The sequence below is a fragment of the Lampetra fluviatilis genome, chromosome 29 (genome assembly GCF_964198595.1).
Source record: "Lampetra fluviatilis chromosome 29, kcLamFluv1.1, whole genome shotgun sequence".
In the NCBI taxonomy this organism is placed as follows: domain Eukaryota; kingdom Metazoa; phylum Chordata; class Hyperoartia; order Petromyzontiformes; family Petromyzontidae; genus Lampetra; species Lampetra fluviatilis.
Window position 1 is genome coordinate 12,307,849 of NC_136303.1, and position 18,794 is coordinate 12,326,642.

Consider the following 18,794-nt stretch of genomic DNA (forward strand, 5'->3'; position numbering starts at 1 on the left):
AAACCACAGGTAAGGGGTTCCTCCCACATAGGCACAATGTAACTGAAATTGGTCATCCCAGGACTGAAAGATCACCTGCCAGCTACTTAATTACGATCACACAGCAGTAGCAGCAGCAGGAGCAGTAGCAGCAGCAGGAGCAGCAGCAGGAGCAGCAGCAGGAGCAGCAGCAGCAGGAGCAACAGCAGCAGCAGGAGCAGCAGGAGCAGGAGCAGCAGCAGGAGCAGCAGCAGCAGGAGCAGCAGGAGCAGCAGGAGCAGCAGCAGGAGCAGCAGCAGCAGCAGGAGCAGCAGCAGCAGGAGCAGCAGCAGGAGCAGCAGCAGCAGGAGCAACAGCAGCAGCAGGAGCAGCAGCAGCAGGAGCAGCAGTAGCAGCAGCAGCAGGAGCAACAGCAGCAGCAGGAGCAGCAGCAGGAGCAGCAGCAGGAGCAGGAGCAGCAGGAGCAGCAGGAGCAGCAGCAGGAGCAGCAGGAGCAGGAGCAGCAGGAGCAGGAGCAGCAGGAGCAGCAGCAGCAGGAGCAGCAGGAGCAGCAGCAGGAGCAGCAGCAGGAGCAGCAGGAGCAGCAGGAGCAGCAGCAGGAGCAGCAGCAGGAGCAGGAGCAGCAGGAGCAGCAGGAGCAGCAGCAGGAGCAGCAGGAGCAGCAGCAGCAGGAGCAGCAGGAGCAGCAGCAGGAGCAGCAGCAGGAGCAGCAGCAGGAGCAGCAGCAGGAGCAGCAGCAGGAGCAGCAGCAGCATCACCCCCTCCCTCCCCGGCTGCGAACACTTGGCAGGAGGCTCCTGAAGGAGATGTCTGTGACTCGGCGAGAGCGAGCCCGTCTCAAGCTGGGAGACGCGCAGCGCGAGGTGGCTCACTCTCGCGGAGGTAGTTGAGGTGGGAGAGCAGCATGTCGGCGTTGTAGGCCGAGGTGAGCTGCGCCATGTCCTCCTTGCTCATCTTGCACAGATCCTGGCCGTCCAGCGCGTGGAAGAGCGGCGCCTCCACGCTCACGAGCGCGTACTCCTTCACCGCCCAGTCCAGCCACTGGCGCACGTGCGCCGCGCTCCACAGCATGGGGTCTGCACGCGCAGACGGACATCAACACCACGCCACCAAAGACAAAGATCCCCCGTGTAGCCTTAGCAGACTGTTGGGGCAAGTGATGTTAGCGAGTAGCGGCATCTTCAAAGGCCAGCCACATAACCACGGCCGCAACCACAGCCTCGGCCACAACCACACACACCACCACCCACACCACCACTCACACCACCACCCACACCACCACTCACACCTCCTCACACCTCCGCACACATCACCAAAGATCCCCCGTGTAGCCTTAACAGACTGTTGGGGCAAGTGCTGTAAGCGAGTAGCAGCACCTGTGAAGGCCGGTACTATGGCACACGAGGGGGTGGGTGGCCAGCACCACGTCCGGCCGCCGCAGTGACAATATTTGTACACAAAGCACCAGGTACTCATTTGAGGCTGGGTGGACCTACGGGAGGCCCAGCATCGGTTCACATATTCGTCACTGTTGTTGGCCGCGAGTGGGATTTGAACTCCGGTCGCCAGGTTCGCAGCGCAGCGCTAACCACTACACCACCGCTCCTCTCACCACCACCACCCAGTGCACACGCAGCGCTAACCACTACACCACCGCTCCTCCCACCACCACCACCCAGCGCACACGCAGCGCTAACCACTACACCACCGCTCCTCCCACCACCACCTAGCGCACACGCAGCGCTAACCACTACACCACCGCTCCCCCACCACCACCACCTAGCGCACACGCAGCGCTAACCACTACACCACCGCTCCCCCACCACCACCACCCAGCGCACACGCAGCGCTAACCACTACACCACCGCTCCTCCCACCACCACCTAGCGCACACGCAGCGCTAACCACTACACCACCGCTCCCCCACCACCACCACCTAGCGCACACGCAGCGCGCTGGGGCAAATGTGATGTGATGTCACGGAGACCATGCCCGGCCGTCTTTGTCTCCCCAGGGCCGATGAGTGGGTGTGAGTGTATAGTTGGAATGAGTGTTGTTGTGTAGTGTGATGCCATCACTGGTTACACTGATTAATACGGCGCGTGCGAGCGCGCGGTTTGTACCCGCGGGCACGATGACGCGCTTCTCGTTGGTGGTCATGTTGGGAGGAGGCGGGGAGCCCTTCTCCACGTAGCCGTAGCCCAGCTGCTGCGACGCGTCCACACCGCCGCTCGCTGCCGTCTTGGCCCTCTTCGTCACGCTGCTGCAGTCCACCGGCGCCTCTCTGTGCGAGACAAACCGGCGCTGAGATCAGCGATTCGCCCGCGTTTTAACTACATACAGATTAAAACACATTTTATTTTCATCGTCCGATATCCTAAATGATCGGCAACGTTTGAAGTAACGTCTTTTTAACATGATAAAGGATGATTGTAGAAATAATATTGAATACGTGCATGAGATACATTGGCGAAAGTCGAACACGGGATAACGAACCAATCAGAAGCCGGGAAGAGCGCGCGCGCGCCGATATTTCGCTGCACGTGGCCTGTGCCCGCCACACGGGAGCACGTGTCACGGAGTGTCGACTCAACGGCCATGAGCAGCGGAACATCGACAACGTTGACACCTGAGCCCCGTGGTGGCGAGATGTTAACTCCCTCGCCTGGTATACAGGAGGCTGTGAATTAGATCCCGACTCTGACGCCTGCTGCTGTATATTTGGAGTTGCGTGTCTCTCTCTCCCCGTGGTCGCGTGGATTTTTCCTCCGGGTCCTCCGGTTTCCCCCTCCAGATTTATAATCAACGTCACGTGTTTAGAGTATATGGCTGCTATAATTGTCCACATGATTATAAGGGGCCGTCCATAAATGACGTCACACACCTGGGGGGGGAGGGGTCAGACATTTGTGACGATGTGTGACGAGGAGGGGGGGTTTGAGAAATGTGACGTCACATCAAAATGCGCAACTTGAAATAAATGTAGAATTGTTATAACAATACTAATTTTGTTTAATTTTCATGATTAACTATTTGATTATTTAAATTTACTAAGGTCACCTTTTATTTGCTCCATGAAGGAGCATTTGCTTCTCCATGGGAGAATGGAGAAGCATACATTAAAAAAAAATTATGATTGTTATTAAACATTTTGATTCTAATGATTCTACCAGGGATTTTCATTCTGTGGAATGCATATATGATTGTTGTAATTGTACTCTCCATTTTTTTAGTTTTACTACAAAGTTTCAAGTATTTTTGTTTGTAGTTATAATTACTTTTAATATTTTATAATTATAAGATAATTTCAATATAATATTCTGAACATCTGCTGTTTTAGTTAGACTTTTAATATTTTAAAGTGGATTTTATGCTAAATTTAAGCTTTCCAACACCTCCTAAACTCAAACTCATGAAACACTTTTCATGAGTTTGAGTTTAATTGATGTTTACATGACGGATGATACTGTTGAGCCAGTTGCCCGGCTATTTTCCCGGGAGATCCGCGGTGCGTGATTCGATAATATAATGAGGACATACTAATTAAGTGTTAGCACAAATACAACATATGCTGTATTGTCTAAAGAGTTAAATATAGCAACACAAAGCATGCCATCTGAGTGAGCACAGCATGACTCATTATATCTTAATTTGGAGCTTTCGTGACTGCAGGGATTACTCTTTGGTTCTTTCGGTAAAGTCACGCATAAAGATAAAATAATAAATTAAATAATAGTATACTACGACGTTTCGATTGCAACACAAGCAATCATCATCAGGTATAAAAGAAATAGCAACAAAAATCTAACCAGAAAACTATAGACAGACATATAAGCAGACAGATATCACAAAGATACACAGAGAGAGAACACGTATCGGCACAAAGAGAGAGATCGTCTCTGTGACGAGGCCTTAAATAGAGAGAGGGTGGGCGGGGGCGGAGAGAGGGAGGGGGCAAAGAAAAAATGAGCATGTCAATGAGTACGACGACGTGTGGTACAGTACGCAAGCTTGAAAATTAGGTGAACGGGAGAGAGACACACTAAAATTAAATAACCTAGAAAATTATCGAAATGTAATGTAATGCAACACAGAGAGTCTTTTATACCTGATGATGATTGCTTGTGTTGCAATCGAAACGTCGTAGTATACTATTATTTAATTTATTATTTTATCTTCATACGTGACTTCACCGAAAGAACCAAAGAGTAATCCCTGCAGTCACGAAAGCTCCAAATTAAGATTGAACCACTTCTACGGGGAAGTTTTAAGCTTATCTTCTCTCTCTCTCTGGGTTTTTTGTTTTCTCTCTCTGCCTGTGTCCTCTCTTTGGAATTTTCACACTTAAATTCTAACTTAGCAATCTTTGAAATACGTAATCAACCAGGCTATGCGTTAATTGTGTGTTGACCGACTCTCTGTGTTGCATTACATTACATTTCGATAATTTTCTAGGTTATTTAATTTTAGTGTGTCTCTCTCCCGTTCACCTAATTTTCAAGCTTGCGTACCGTACCACGCGTCGTCTTCCTAATTTTCAAGCTTGCGTACCGTACCACACGTCGTCGTACTCATTGACATGCTACTTTTTTCTTTGCCCCCTCCCTCTCTCCGCCCCCGCCCACCCTCTCTCTATTTAAGGCCTCGTCACAGAGACGTCTCTCTCTTTGTGCCGATACGTGTTCTCTCTCTGTGTATCTTTGTGATATCTGTCTGCTTATATGTCTGTCTATAGTTTTCTGGTTAGATTTTTGTTGCTATTTCTTTTATACCTGATGATGATTGCTTGTGTTGCAATCGAAACGTCGTAGTATACTATTATTTAATTTATTATTTTATCTTTATACGTGACTTTACCGAAAGAGTCATCACTCATTATGTCGAGTGTGCATGTGAATACAAATGCGACTTTTGGACAAATGGCACGGGTACAACAGTACAAACGAGACAGAGCGAGACAGAAAGTACAAACGAGATAGAGCAAGGCAGGCAGTACAAACGAGATGGAGCAACACAAGCAGTACAATTGTAGAGGAGTATTGTGAGTAACCAATGAAGGGGCGAGCAGAGGGAGGTGTGAGCGGGTTGCCAATCAAGAATGACGTAACGTCACGGGTTATGAAACGGGCTTTGGAGAGCACCCTCGGGAACATGGGTGGAGTCGAGCTGGGGGGGAGGAGCCGCCTAAAGGGTTCTTAAGGGGGGCCCCTTGACGGAGGCGTGGTCGTCGTAGGGAGCCAGGGTAAGGATCGGCTGCAGAGGGTCTCTCCCTCCTCGTCGCGGAGCGGTGTTGGCTGAACCCCTGCTCCAGGCAGACGAGGGAGAGAGCCCAAAGGGTAGCCGAGGGTAGGACCCAAATAGTATTCTGTTTCCGGGGTAAAGGACTGATATAGAGTGCACCTACACTGGTGTGAGCATAGGATGTTGAGTGTAACAGTGTTTTATTAAATGGCAACAGCCCTTCCTCATCTACGCGTGGTTCTACTCCACTACATTTCGTGCCAGCAGTAGCCAAGTTAGCCACTAAGCGAAAGAACCCACCCGTTGTGCAGTCGGATGACGAGGACGGCCTGGATGTGGTCCCTACGATGCCCCCGGAGATGCGTCTCATGCAGCCGGTGCAGGAGGAGGATACTGATCCCGCCCGGCCACCAACGTCGGAGAACTGGTGGATCGCCGCAAGCCATCTCGGTCAGCTGTTGGAGACCGCCGCGCGCCTGGTCCCGCAGATGTCCACGGCGGTAGTTCAGCCGCACGTGGCCATTGGCGAGTCGGAACTGCAATTTCCCGCCATTTTTTTGAGCGCCACGCAGGTGTTTTGTGCCATTTTGTCTTCACCTGCGACACAGCAACCGGGCGCCATTTTGTCTTTACCTGTGTACGCAGCAACCGGGCGCCATTTTGTCTTCACCTGCAACGCAGCAACCGGACGCCATTTTGTCTTCACCTGCGACACAGCAACCGGGCACCATTTTGTTTTCACCTGCGATGCAAGTATCGGGCGCCATTGTTCCGGCCGCACACACACCGCCGATCACCCAACTTGGTGCACTCGCGCCGGATTCCGCCCCGCTATGGGGGTTAAACATTGCCGCCTGCCTCCGGTTCGCACATTCGTCGTGTCGGGAGGTGATTGGAAAGCTTTTCAGTGTCATTTTGAAGCGGCGTATGTCTCTGTCGCGTGGTCGAGTGAAGAGGCTCTGCATTCGCTGCCAACGGCCTTGGACAATGACTCCTTGGCCGCGTTTAATTCCATCCCGGCCATAGATCGAGTGACACTCCTGCAAGTGTGCGCGCAGATGGCCGTCATCTTCGACTCGCCATCGAACGCGCACCGAAGGTTTTTTCTGCGGAGGCAGGGGGAAGCCGATACGCCTCCCGCTTTTCGCAGCGCGATGCTGGCGCTCGGGCAAGCGGCTTACCCTAAGATCGACTCGGCGGCGTTCGACTCCCTGACGCTAGAACATCTGCTTTTGCTGGCACGGGAGCTGGGCATCGTTTTGTCTGTCGCGAAGGAGGCCGACGTATCCTCTCTTGAAGTGGCCCAGGGCATTCAGGCCCACATCGGCCTGCGCCAGTGGCCAGGGGTGGCAGCGTGTGCAGGGGATGTTAAGCCACTGGAAGTTGTCACACCACAGGAGGATGAGCAGGCGTGCGCCTTCATTGCACGCGACCAGCGCGGGAGGGGTGCCATTGGACGTCGACCGGGAGGGCAATGGCGGGCGAGGGCTCCTCCCTCGCTGAGGGCCTCGGCCCACCACTTGCTTCTAGTGTGGCCAGTCGGGCCACATCACCAAGGGTTGCCGAAACGACTTCGGAGCCTTCTCTAGCCTCTTCCTCTAGGCCAAAGGCAAGTCGGGACACATTATTCACTTGGCCGCTCCCCACACCTCATTCATCTAGCGGGGGTCGGGTATCAGATTGCTGTGTCACACCAAACGTGGTTGAATCTCGTGAATAGAGTTCACAGTCGCTCGCCGAGTGGCCAAAGGGCGTGTGGCAATAGGACGCGCTCGCACATCGGGTGGTGGCAGCAGCGTCAAGTTCCTCCGCAGTTATGGGTCATATTCAAGGGGTGGAGGTACGCATTTTAGTGGATACAGGTGCGTCTGCCACCATTATATCAGACACAATTTTCAGTATTTTGTCGCATGACGTTGGATGGTTGAACCTGGTCGCCAGAGCTTGTGTAGCCGCAAACGGGGGGAGTTTGGGGTATTTTGGGACAGATTACCGCCTCCATACGAATCGGGGATATCGAATTGGTGGGTCCCATGTTGGTTTCCAAGACATTGGCGATGCCATGTGTTTTGGGTACAGACTTTCAGGCCAAAATGCCCCTCAAGATCTTAATCGATCAGGGATGTATGGAGATGTAATCAGGCCGCCGATTGAGATTTTTACACTCCCCCACTCGCTTGACTTCAGTTGCCGCCAGTGTCCAGGCCCTGGCTATGGAATCAGTGAGGATTCCGCCAGGTACTCAAATGCTTGTGCCCTTGAGGTTGCGGAAACACCTACAATCGCCAGTCACTGACACAGGAATCCTTATTGTTCTGCCTCACGGCAGGAGTTTTGCCTCACGGCAGATGGGGGGGGGGGGGGGCGTATGTACACAGGGATTTCCTGTTTTTGATGCTGGTTTTGGTCACGTGACCAGGAAGTTGCGAATTAAGATTCCCGCTTAACCACGCGGGCGTCGGCCATTACGCACATAATTCAAGATGGCGGCACACATCACGTCCCAGTGAAGCCAGCCGCAGTTGTCCATCGTGGGACTTTGAGAAACATTGTCTGTAAGTTTGTTTATGTTCTTATAATATTGGCAATGCTGTTGTAATGTTGGAATGACCGTTATAGTGATGTAAATGCCTTATGGTGCTGTTAAGTTGTTGTGGTAAATACGAGGCCTAGTTAGCAACGAAGCCTGCAACTTTCCTTATTGTGGATGTTACTTGTAATTTCGTAGGTCGAGTCAGACTTGTGTCCAGGTGGCTATGTTGCGATCCTGAGAGCGAAGATGACGAAGTATCTCATCCACAGTTTAGTGTTACGTGTAATGCGGTACATTTAGGTGGAGTGTGATGAATACATGATGTGCCTTTATGCAACGCAGCGGCTTGTGCTATTGTGTAGTTGTTCAGTGGTAGTGTGGGGGCCTGGTCCATCCAGGGTCTATTGCTGGGAAACATGTTATCTGGGACAATGTTCTGGTGCTGTGGTGTTCATTGTGTTGGTGTTTCCGGGTTATAACAGATGCTGTATCTGTGTTTTCTCACCAGTTTTACCTCGTTAAACTCAATAAATGACGTTTGGAGTCGGACGTTCATCCTGGCTCTGAGGGTTTATTGAACGCGAAGTTAACTATTCAGCTAGCGGTGCAACGCAGCACACAGCGAGGCCGAGACACTTATAACTCCCTCAAATTTTTTATCGCGAAGTTCTTCCCTAGTGGGGGCCCTGACGGTCATGGCATTAAACCAGGAACCCTTTGTGCAAGTTGTTAACGCGGGTCCGTCGCAGGTGGTCATCCAGGCGGGCACCGTCCTAGTGCATGCGACCCCGGCCCAGTCAGCGGAAGACACCACGCCCATTGATGGTCTTGTTGGCAGTGTGGTTGGAGCTAACGATTCGGACAGGGAGTGGATCGATAGGCTTTGCTCGGAGAATCCGCACCTATCACTTGAAGAGTGCGATCGCCTTCGGGTGCTTTTGAATAAATACGGCGGCGTTTTTAGTCAGGGAAAATTTGATATAGGCCGCACTTCCCTCTTATCTCATCACATCGACATGGGAAATTCGCCCCCCATTTGGTTAAACTCTCACCGGCTAAGTCCTGGAGAGAAAGATCATGTCCATGTGGCTGTTGATGAGATGTTGGCGGCGGACATCATCTCTCCCTCTAATAGCCCGTGGGGGGCCCCCATTGTTTTGGTTAAAAAGCAGGATGGGGGTCTCCGGTTTTGCTTTTACTTTCACAAACTTAATACATTTTCTGTGGCAGATGCCTACCCGCTTCCCCGCATGGGTGCGCGGTACTTTTCGACCCTGGATTTGTTATCGGGATTTTGGCAGTTACCGTTGGACAATGAATCGAAGCCGTAAACCGCGTTCCGCACACCCCAGGGTTTGTTTTATTTTAATTAGCTCCCGATGGGCTTCTACTCGGCCCCGGCCACTTTCCAGTGCCTCATGGAGTTAGTCTTAGTGGGCCTACAGTGGGACTCGTGTCATATATTTGGACGACATTATCGTTTTCAGCCGCACATTTGATGAACATTTGCAGCATCTGGAGTCGGTTTTCATCAAGGAACGCGCTGCCAACCTCAAATTTTAACCCAAAAAGTGCCACTTGTTGCAGTTGTCTATGAGGTATTTTGGTCATGTGGTGAGCGCATCGGGGGTTGCCACCGACCCTGACAAAACTGCATGTGTTCGTGCTTACCCAACCCCCCCCCCCCCCCCCTTTCGTGGGGTTTGCCTCGTACTTCCGCCGTTTTGTCCGGGATTTCGCGACTATTGCCAAGCCACTCCACACGCTGTGTGCTAAGGGCTAGAAATTTCATTGGGGCAAGGCAGAGGAGGCAGCGTTTGTCGCGCTTAGAAATTCCCTCGCTGACACGCCTCCCCTGGGTAACCCCGACTTCTCGCTGCCCTTTGTCCTGGATACCGATGCCAGCGACACGGGCATAGGTGCCGTACTTTCCAGGGTGGTCGACGGCGCCGAATGGGTCATGGGCTCCAGCAGCCGCGTGTTGTCCTCCGTGGAGCAGCGGTATTGTGTAATGCGTAGAGAGCTGCTAGCCATTGTGTACTTCGTACAGTTGTACAGGCCCTACTTTTATGGTAGGTGGTTTATTGTCCGTACGGATCATGCCACCTTACAATATTCCCTGTGCATAGATCAACCTTTCAGTCAGCTTTGTCTCAGTTGGCACTGGATGGGGTTTGTCAATGTACCACGGGCACCAGTCGCTGTAGGCCTGCAGTGGGGAGTGCGCCACAGTTGCTATCGACTGCCGGCGCAGCTCCTCCTCAGGAAGTGCCAATAGCCACAGATTGCGGACTGGGCCTCACGCACAGTGAGTGGTCCTGCCTACAGATGAATGATACCTCTCTGTTGAAACTAAGACGCCGTATTAAGGTGTTCAACCCTAACGCCTCTCCGGCGGGGTCCCCTGTTGTTGTCCTTCATGACGGCCTCCTCATGCATTGGGACACTGAGTTTTTGAAGTACTGTGTTGTGGTGCCCACAGTCCTCCTAGGGAAATTGACTCACGTAATGCACGAGAAATTGATGAACTTGGATGTCCGGAAAACCCTGTTAACAATCAAGCAGGACTATTATTGGCCGGGAAACCTCCAAGGTTGCACGATCGGCCCCCGCTACGATCGATCAAGGTGTCGCGCGTTAACGAGCTTGTGGCCCTCGACATTCTAGGCCCATTCCCTACTTCTCAAAGGGACTACAAGTATCTCTTGGTCGGGGTAGAATACCTCACCCACTGGCCCATGGCATGGCCCCTGCCTGATCAGTCGGCTGCATCCATAGCCAATGCCTTCTTACACAGTTATGTGTTGGACAAGGGGGCCCCTGAGCAACTCCTGATGGACTAGGGTAAAAATGTATCATTGGAATTGTTGAAAGAAGTGTGTGAACTCATGGGCACAAAGACAGTTAGAACTTCACCCTACCACCCTCAAACCGATGGTATGGTTGAGCGCTTACATTGCACCCTCACGTCCATATTGCGCCACCAAGACAACGCGACCCAGTCGGATTGGGACTCTTATATTCCGGGCATCCTTGCCGCATACAGATTGGCCCCTCACGCCTCAACAGGATTTTCCCCTTTCTATTTAATGTATGGGAGGGAGCCCGAACCCCCGATGCACATACAATTGGGCATGGGCCCATCTAAAAAGGGATCCACCGTGCCCACCTCAATGAAGGTCACGTTGAATAGGTTGCGGGAAGCACGCGAGGTCGCCACAAGTAATTTGGCCAACCGACAAGCGGCTAACGAGCAGTTAGAGGAACATCGGGGATCCGGGCTTCCATGAAGGAAGGGGGAGAAAGCGGGGTTGCATTGCCCCCAGGTACCCCTAGGGACATCCCCCAAGTGACATCGCCTGTGGCAAGGTCCCGTTGAGGTCATTGAGGTCCGCCACCCACAGTGTGTTCGCATCCGGTTCGGTCGGCGTTGCTGGATTGTTCACCCGTCCAGGTAAAAAATATATGTTTTGCCCTGTTCCGACAAATTATCCCCAGTTCCGGAGCGGCCAGTGAATGATGTGTCCGACGAGCCGAGCCACCAGGAAGCGGTGCAGCAAAAGCTTTCTGTCTCTCCGTCCACAGGACTCCTCTGAATCGCCCCCGATGAGTTGCCTGCACTGTCGTCAGGAGAAAAGCTGACATCCGAGGACGCACCGCCCTCGCACAGGCAGAATGCTGCTCGCGAGAGCGGTCCAGCGTCACGTACATGGTTCAGAGGCACTCTGTTCAGCTTAGCACAGCCTTCTGGGCCCGTTATCAACAGACATCCGTCGTCGCCGATGATGGTCGGCACCACAGACTGAGGGATGAAGGCCTTCCTTCGCACTTGCCGTTCTGCCTTAATACCCTTGTTATTCTCCCGCAGACGGCCTTGCCTCCTCACTTCCGGCGCTGTTGTTATTGTTGTTACTGTTATAATTGTGTTATTATTCCTCTGCTGATTGCTATCACCCCCCCCACCGCAATTTTTAACTGATGTTAGCAGCCAGGACGGCTGATCTAACCAATGAAGGGGCGATCAGAGGGAGGTGCGAGCGGGTTGTCAATCAAGAATCACGTAACATCACGGGATACGGAATGGGCTTTGGAGAGCACCTTTGGGAACATGGGTGGAACTGAGCTGGGGGGGAGGAGCCTCCCAAAGGGTTCTTAAGGGGGGCCCCGTGACGGGGGCGTGGTCGTCGTAAGGAGCCAGGATAAGGATCGGCTGCAGAGGGTCTCTCCCTCCTTGTCGCGGAGCGGTGTTGGCTGAACCCCCGCTCCGGGCAGACAAGTGAGAGAACCCAAAGGGTAGCCGAGGGTAGGACCCAAATAGTATTCTGTTTCCGGGGTAAAGGACCGAGATAGAGTGCACCTACACTGGTGTGAACGTAGGATGTTGAGTGTGACAGTATTTTATTAAACGGCAACAGCCCTTATAGAATTCCTCGTATACACGTGGTTCTACTGCACTACACAATCGAGACAGGGTGAGAAAAGCAGTGCAAACACGATGGAGCAAGACAGACAGTACAACGAGATGGAGTGAGACAGACAGTACTAGCGAGACAGATAATATAAGCAATGGAGTCAACTCAGGAAACAATAGCAACGAGGCAGACTGAGAACAATGTCTCGCAATGAGGCAGACAGCGAATCGTGACCATGATTGGCGGGGTGTGGGGAGGTGGGGGTTAGCTCGTACGGCCATGTCAGTATACAGCCCTATGGGATTGTCACACCAGGCATCAAAAAAACACCAAACAACGAATGTAGCACCACGAATGGCTCAAAGGGGCTTACGTTCATGAATAGAACACGCGTGGTTGCACCACATTATCCCACGTGGCAGCTATGACCCAGCGGTGTGTGGAGGCATCCAGCGAGGGTTGGTGGATCACCGCACACACAGACGTTGTGAAACTCCCTTCCCCGTGGACGTCGAGAAGGTGTCATGCCATGGCATGCCAGAAGCCGACAGTCCAGAAAGTGGACTATTTGTTTGCATCTGCGCGAGGATATAGTGTTGCCCCCTCATGCAAGGCGTTGGGTTTCTGCGGCTGCTCTGGTGTCATCCCCACGTGTATACAACCCGTCATTGGTTGGTTGAAAATGCCTTAAAATAAATACCCAATGCAGGACCCTCCAGAGAAAGAGTCTCACGACTCAGCGCGTCTCCCCTGGATAAACATGTTAATTATTATCATCATAATTATCATAATCATTGGTATAATTAAGTTACACAATGCCACTGAATTCAGTGCATGAAACCACCGCTGATAAAAGGGACGTGCTCCCAGCTGACTGTGGGGCTGATAATGATGATGTGTGTGCGTGTGATGAAGTGTCCACCTTTTTGCAGGGAGACAAATGTGGGAAGAGATGTGGAACGTCTGCCTATGAACGTTATCTCTATGGGGACTTTTTAGCCAGTATCAACAATGGTCCCATAGATATAACTGCTCAACCCGAGGTATTAATACTCTGACACGTGTGTCGTGTACTAATTCACAGACACTAGTAAGAGGTACTCTCTCTTTTATACCGGGTCGGGACAGCCAACATGCTGCCAGACCCACAGCTTTAAGAGGGCGAAGATCACGACGACGACGGCACGACGAGTTCCATTCCAGATCGCAGCAGCCCCGACTGTGAGTCGGAGCTCGACTTTTATCCTCCCCAGCGTGGCCAGGCTCCACCCTCGGCCCCACACCACTCTGGATCCCCCAGAAGGCTCCGTGCCTTGCCCACAGATCCAACTGGTAGAACGGGCTGCTACCCCTAATCCCATTGTCTACCAATCTCCCCGCGGCACGCACTACAGTGACTCATTCAATGTCAGTACACGTGCATCGCCTTTTGACGTTCTCTGGTCTGACACTGGTGAGACAAGGCCATAATAAAGGCTGTCTCTGGTGTAGGCCAATTCGTTTCATGTTTGTTTGCATGTTCTGCCACACGTATGTGTGGTTCATGCAGACTTGATGCCTTGCAATCGGTGTCTATTTGGGGTCTGAACATCTTAACACCTGTTTTATTTCCAGAAAGGGTAAAACCTATTATATCTTTTGTATGATACCTCACGAACGTAATTTACATTATCCGCAAGTAGGCTCAATGATTGCGTCGCGTGTCACTCAAATCATCGACTTGCAACGAGTCAATCAATGCCATCATTCCACACAGCCGCCGTGCAAATTGCTCGTCACTCGCGGGGATTTAAAAACCCGCCACGGCCACGTGCAGCTGGGCCCAAGCACTCGCTCGGGCCTCCGTGCGAGCCCTTGGCAGCCAGGGGGCCTGCACTGCGGGGCCCTTGGCAGCCAGGGGGCCTGCACTGTGGGGCCATGCACTGCGGGGCCTTTCGCAGGCAGGGGGCCTGCACTGTGGGGCCCTGCGCACACCCGAGAGGCGGAGAAAGGAGGAGGAAGGAGCGGAAGGGTGAAGGAGGAAGGGACGTGCGCGCGCTCGCCGGTGGGCTCGTATTTTTGTTGCCGCATCTCGCGATGCGGCAGGCCGCCCGTTACCTGGACTCGACGCCGTTCGCGTGCTCGTACTCGCGCTTGACCGTGACGCGGCCCGCCTGGGCGAGCAGCCATTCGTGCTGCTGGAGCTGCTGCTGCTGGGGCTGGAGCTGCTGCTGGTGCTGGTGATGGGGTTGCTGGTGCTGGTGGTGCTGCTGATGGGTTGTTTTGGCGGCCGGGTCGTAGTCGGCCCCGGAGGAGGAGGAGGACGCGGTCATTTCTGGCGTTTGTGCACGCGCGCTCCCAAAGGAAGGGTCGAACAATGGGCTCTCGTCGCTGACGGCAGATAACGCTTCCTGTGGAAACAACAGGAAAGGGCGAGGACAATGGTGGCCCCGGCTGTGATGCTCGAGGTTGTGATTGTGCGCACGGTTAGGGGTGAAGGGGCAGGGGGGCAGGGATGGGGGGGGGGCGCCCCCCACCGACCCCCGCCACTGTGGGAGCGGTGCCCAGAGCCAGTGATGTAGCTCAGGTATGTATGTAGAATTTCTTTCGCACCGTACGTAGCCAACCGTGCGAATCCGAGGTGCGGGGGAAGGACAACAAACTAAACACAAAAATCAGTTCTAAATAAATTAGTTTTCAATCTAGGTGATTTCAAAGTGCAGAGCTGCGGTGGCTTCCTAATATCGGAAGGAGGAGCGTTCCAGACGGCCGCAGAAGCGCATCCGAAAACGCGCGATTCGGTGACCGGTTTTGTTCGATGATTAACTGCGAAGATGACCCGTGTCGATGGTTTATGCTCCTTGACGAAATCACCGAGGTAGTGTGACTCATTACTGGCAAGCACCCTGTGTGTGTATTGAGTGCGTGTTCGTCGTCAGCCGAACCATTGAGGGCGTTGCGACAGTTATACGGGCACCGAATGTGGGCTCTGGTTTTAAAAATAAATAATAACTTTAGCCCAAAGGCACACAACGTTGAGCGGTCAGCAGCAAACAGCACTCTCGGAGTTGGAATAAAGAAGAGTGAAGGGAAGGAGTATAACAAGAGCGAACATGTTCATGGCATCCTGATTTGTAGAACTATTGATGACAGTTTCACATAATTCACGCACACTTGGGTCAACTGTTGGGAAGTTCAAACAGTTGCTGCAGTCGTCAGATGTTGGTGAGTTATACTTCCAGAAATAGCCACATCTGTAACATCGCGAAACCAGCACGGCAATTGTGAGTCAGTGGTCTGAAGGCAACATTCTGACAGAATCAGCAACATTTTTTTAATAACATTAAAGTGGTGGAAATTTCACATTTCTGTGGCAGGGAGCAGGCTATCCATAAGGGCAACCACTGTTGACCTCTGAGCAGCTGGGCATTGACCCTGTGGCATGGAGAAGGGGAGCGGGTTGGAGGGTGGTAATCCCGGGGTCACAAAAACTCCGCCCACAGACGGCCCTGGCCCTGGCCCCGCCACGGCATCCCGCACCATCAGTGCCCGGCTCACTCCGGCGGCGGTCACGACGGAAATTTCCGCCTCCGCAACGGCTTCCCGTGACCCGCCACCTCTCCTCCTCTCGCCCAGCGTGGCCGTACGATGCCGCACTCGCGGCCTTGCGATGTGGTGACAATGATAAAAACAATACAAGTACAGTAATACCCCCATTTATACGTCTCCCACCCTTACCGTCGTTCGCAAATACTTCGTCCCTTGGTTAATACCACGAGCTGATCTCCGAATCAGAATGTGTATTTATATACTGGAGGAATCCGATGAGCGATGAAGCTCTTTTTCACAGATATCCAGTAGGGGCGGGTCTGATGCTTACAACAACAAACAACAACAAACAACAACAAACAACGCAAAACACGACAGGAGTGGAAAGTATAGGAAAGGTAAACAAATCACTTAAAATATACAAACACAACTACATTCTTCGTGTATCTTACCAACCCACGTTTACGTCGCCTCTCAGCCTCCCGCCACCACCACCACCTACTCCACCCCCCGCTGTGAATCGCTGTGAATTACGTCGTTTCGATATTCGTCGTCGCATCATTCAGGAGAGCATCCCTGACGTAAACCGGGGTTTTGCTGTGCTTGCACCTCTCCACTTAGCACGTGGGGAAGAGTCTCACCTCCTCACCCGCCCGATCGCACTGAGCAGCGGTGTGGTCAGCACCTGCGCCCCCCCCACCCAGTTCCGAGCAGCTCGCGATCCACCAGGCGTGGCGACTCTGTGTGAGTCCGTGGATCTCCATGAGTGCACGGGTTTCTGTCTAAGTCTACAGGTCTCTGAGTATGGGTGCCTGTGTGAGTCTATGCGTTTATGTATGCACCTGTGGATCTCTGTGTGAGTCTATGGGTTTTTATGTGAGTCTATATTTCTCTTTGTGAGCCAACGGGTCTTTGTGTGAGTCAGCGAGTCTTTGTGTGAGTCAGTGGGTCTCTGTGTGAGTATATGGGTCTTTGTGTGAGTCTATGGGTCTCTATGTGAGTCAGTGGGTCTCTATAACGTTACAGGAATGTGTGATGCCCATGTCCGTATTGGCGGTTGGCACGTGTAGTTGAGGTGTTTCGACTGCGCGCTTCCCTTGAGAAGTGAAGAGGGACCGGGGGGCTTCATCTCTCACTCCATATCTTCCGGAGTGCTGAGAGGCTGTCCTGGAGTCGGGATTGTCGGCGTAAGGCACTACAACTTTAGTGCACGGCACGCCTGCCCATAACGATGCTACGCACGTAATTACAAACATTCCGCACAACCCTTGCCTTCCTTGAAAGTCAGTCCCTGCACATAATATCAAACAATATGTTTACGCATCCCATCAACCGCACGGCCTTGTGGGGCTGAGTGCATCATCCCAGCAGCAGTGGTTCACACGCGAGCACACCTTGGGCCGGTTTTGACGTTCGGTGTCTCATCAGCAGGGACAGGAGTTTGCTCGAAACCAAACGTTGGGAACACTGGGTGCGTGGAGTCGACGTGGGCTACTACCCCGCGAGGTGTCGCGAGGACACGGTCAGGCGAAGAGGTGGCTGTGGCGTGTGCCGAGAATCCGAGACCATTGCCGGAGCAGCGTTCCCGATTGGGCTGCTCTGTCTGAGGTCGAGCGCTGAGAGAGGTTTCACTGGACGTGGCGTTAGGGACCCCGAGGAGGCTTGCGGTGCAATGAACCCGCGGTGGCAACGGAGCGGCTTGGGATGGTCTTAGCGGGGCCCTGCTCCGGAATGTTTGGATGTCTGCCGTCCCGAGTAATTCGGCATGAGTCAGAAAAGTAGTTTCCAAATAAAAACAACGGCGCTCTCGTGAGTAATGCTCAAATTCCACCCACATCGGTTGGATTGCTCCTTGATTCATCGTTGATTTTGGGTTAGGCCATGTAATGAATACCCTCCACCACCCGACTTGGGCAAATATCGTAACAACCGAGCGTGTCAACTACGGGGGCGGGGCGGGGGGTGACACATCTGTGACGGGAGAGACCGGCGACTCGCCTCGCTCTGTAATTCCCATCCACAAACGTTGCCGTTGTTAAATAGCTCCCGATGTGTCACCCAGGTCGCGCGTGCATTGGGGGTGATGCTACTGCACGTGTCTCCTGGCTTCATTTAATCTCCAGTGTGCGACTGTGGTCATCCAGAACAGACCGTACAACGTGTAACCACGCAATGTCTGATCCGCAAATACGACGGCGACATCACAGCGGTGATGCTACACCACTCCGCTCGTGTTCCTGGCGCGGTTGTCTGCTGGCTTGACCACCTGAATGTGAAATTGTAGAATATTTCATCTCCTGCTTTTGATAAAAGCAACGCACATATTGGGGGGGGGGGGGGGTGTCTGGATACCCACGATCATTGCCAATCGTCATATTGGGAGACCCAGGTCACGCTTGCAGGTGACACTCATCCTCATCTCTTGAGCTCTCTCTCACCTCGTGAAACTAAACACTGCAGGCTGCAGTTGAACCCCGAGTCCAGGGGTCGACAACCTGCGGCTCTGGAGCCGCATGCGGCGGCTCTTTCAGGACTACTTCGTGACGTCATTTATTAAGGACCCACCGTCTCGTATTCACCCACAGTGCATTGCGGCTCTTGAAATAATGAGGGTTTTTTTACGAATTCGAAAAAAAACCTCTCCTCGTTATTGTGGTTGCCGACTCCTGCCCTAGGGCCTGGAGTCGGTCAGTTGAACTCGTAGGCTTGAGGAGTCGGCGTCTGCTGCCCCTCTTTTCGCGAGTGGCTACCACCGCGTCCCTCTGTGCGCTACGTGGGAGATGGAGGAGGAGCAAGTTCACGTCGAGAGCGATGTTTGCCGAGGTGGTTGCGATCGTGCGGGATGGATTGTGTCGACAGGGTGCCACGGTGGCGAGATGTGAACTACCTCGCCTGGCACCTCCACATTTAGAATCAACATCACGCGTTTACACTATTGGGCTGCAATGTATCTCCACGTGATGAGCCACTTCGCTTGTGATGGCCAGGTCGCTTATGCAAAAGAGCTACATAGCTCAGTGGGCCTCACCTGGGTAAAATACCAAAACTAGTTTATAGTTTAGACTGCACACCGTGGCCAGACCGCAGCGGTGGCGCCCCGG

At 52.9% G+C, this 18,794-nt stretch overlaps 1 protein-coding gene across 4 annotated transcripts in view; it reads right to left on the reverse strand.

Moving 5' to 3' along the window:
• Positions 1-18,794, reverse strand: part of LOC144943021 (retroviral integration site protein Fli-1 homolog) — a 34,082-nt gene that overhangs the window by 6,454 nt on the left and 8,834 nt on the right. For 3 of the 4 annotated variants that reach the window (XM_078870154.1, XM_078870155.1, XM_078870153.1), the window contains exons 2-4: positions 14,263-14,555; positions 2,103-2,263; positions 852-1,055 (exon numbers count right to left, since the gene is read on the reverse strand). In XM_078870154.1, coding sequence (XP_078726280.1) covers positions 852-1,055; positions 2,103-2,263; positions 14,263-14,555 — 658 coding nt within the window. Of the gene's footprint in view, positions 1-851; positions 1,056-2,102; positions 2,264-5,520; positions 6,061-14,262; positions 14,556-18,794 lie in introns of those variants that run through there. The other variant, XM_078870156.1, reaches the window with a different exon arrangement.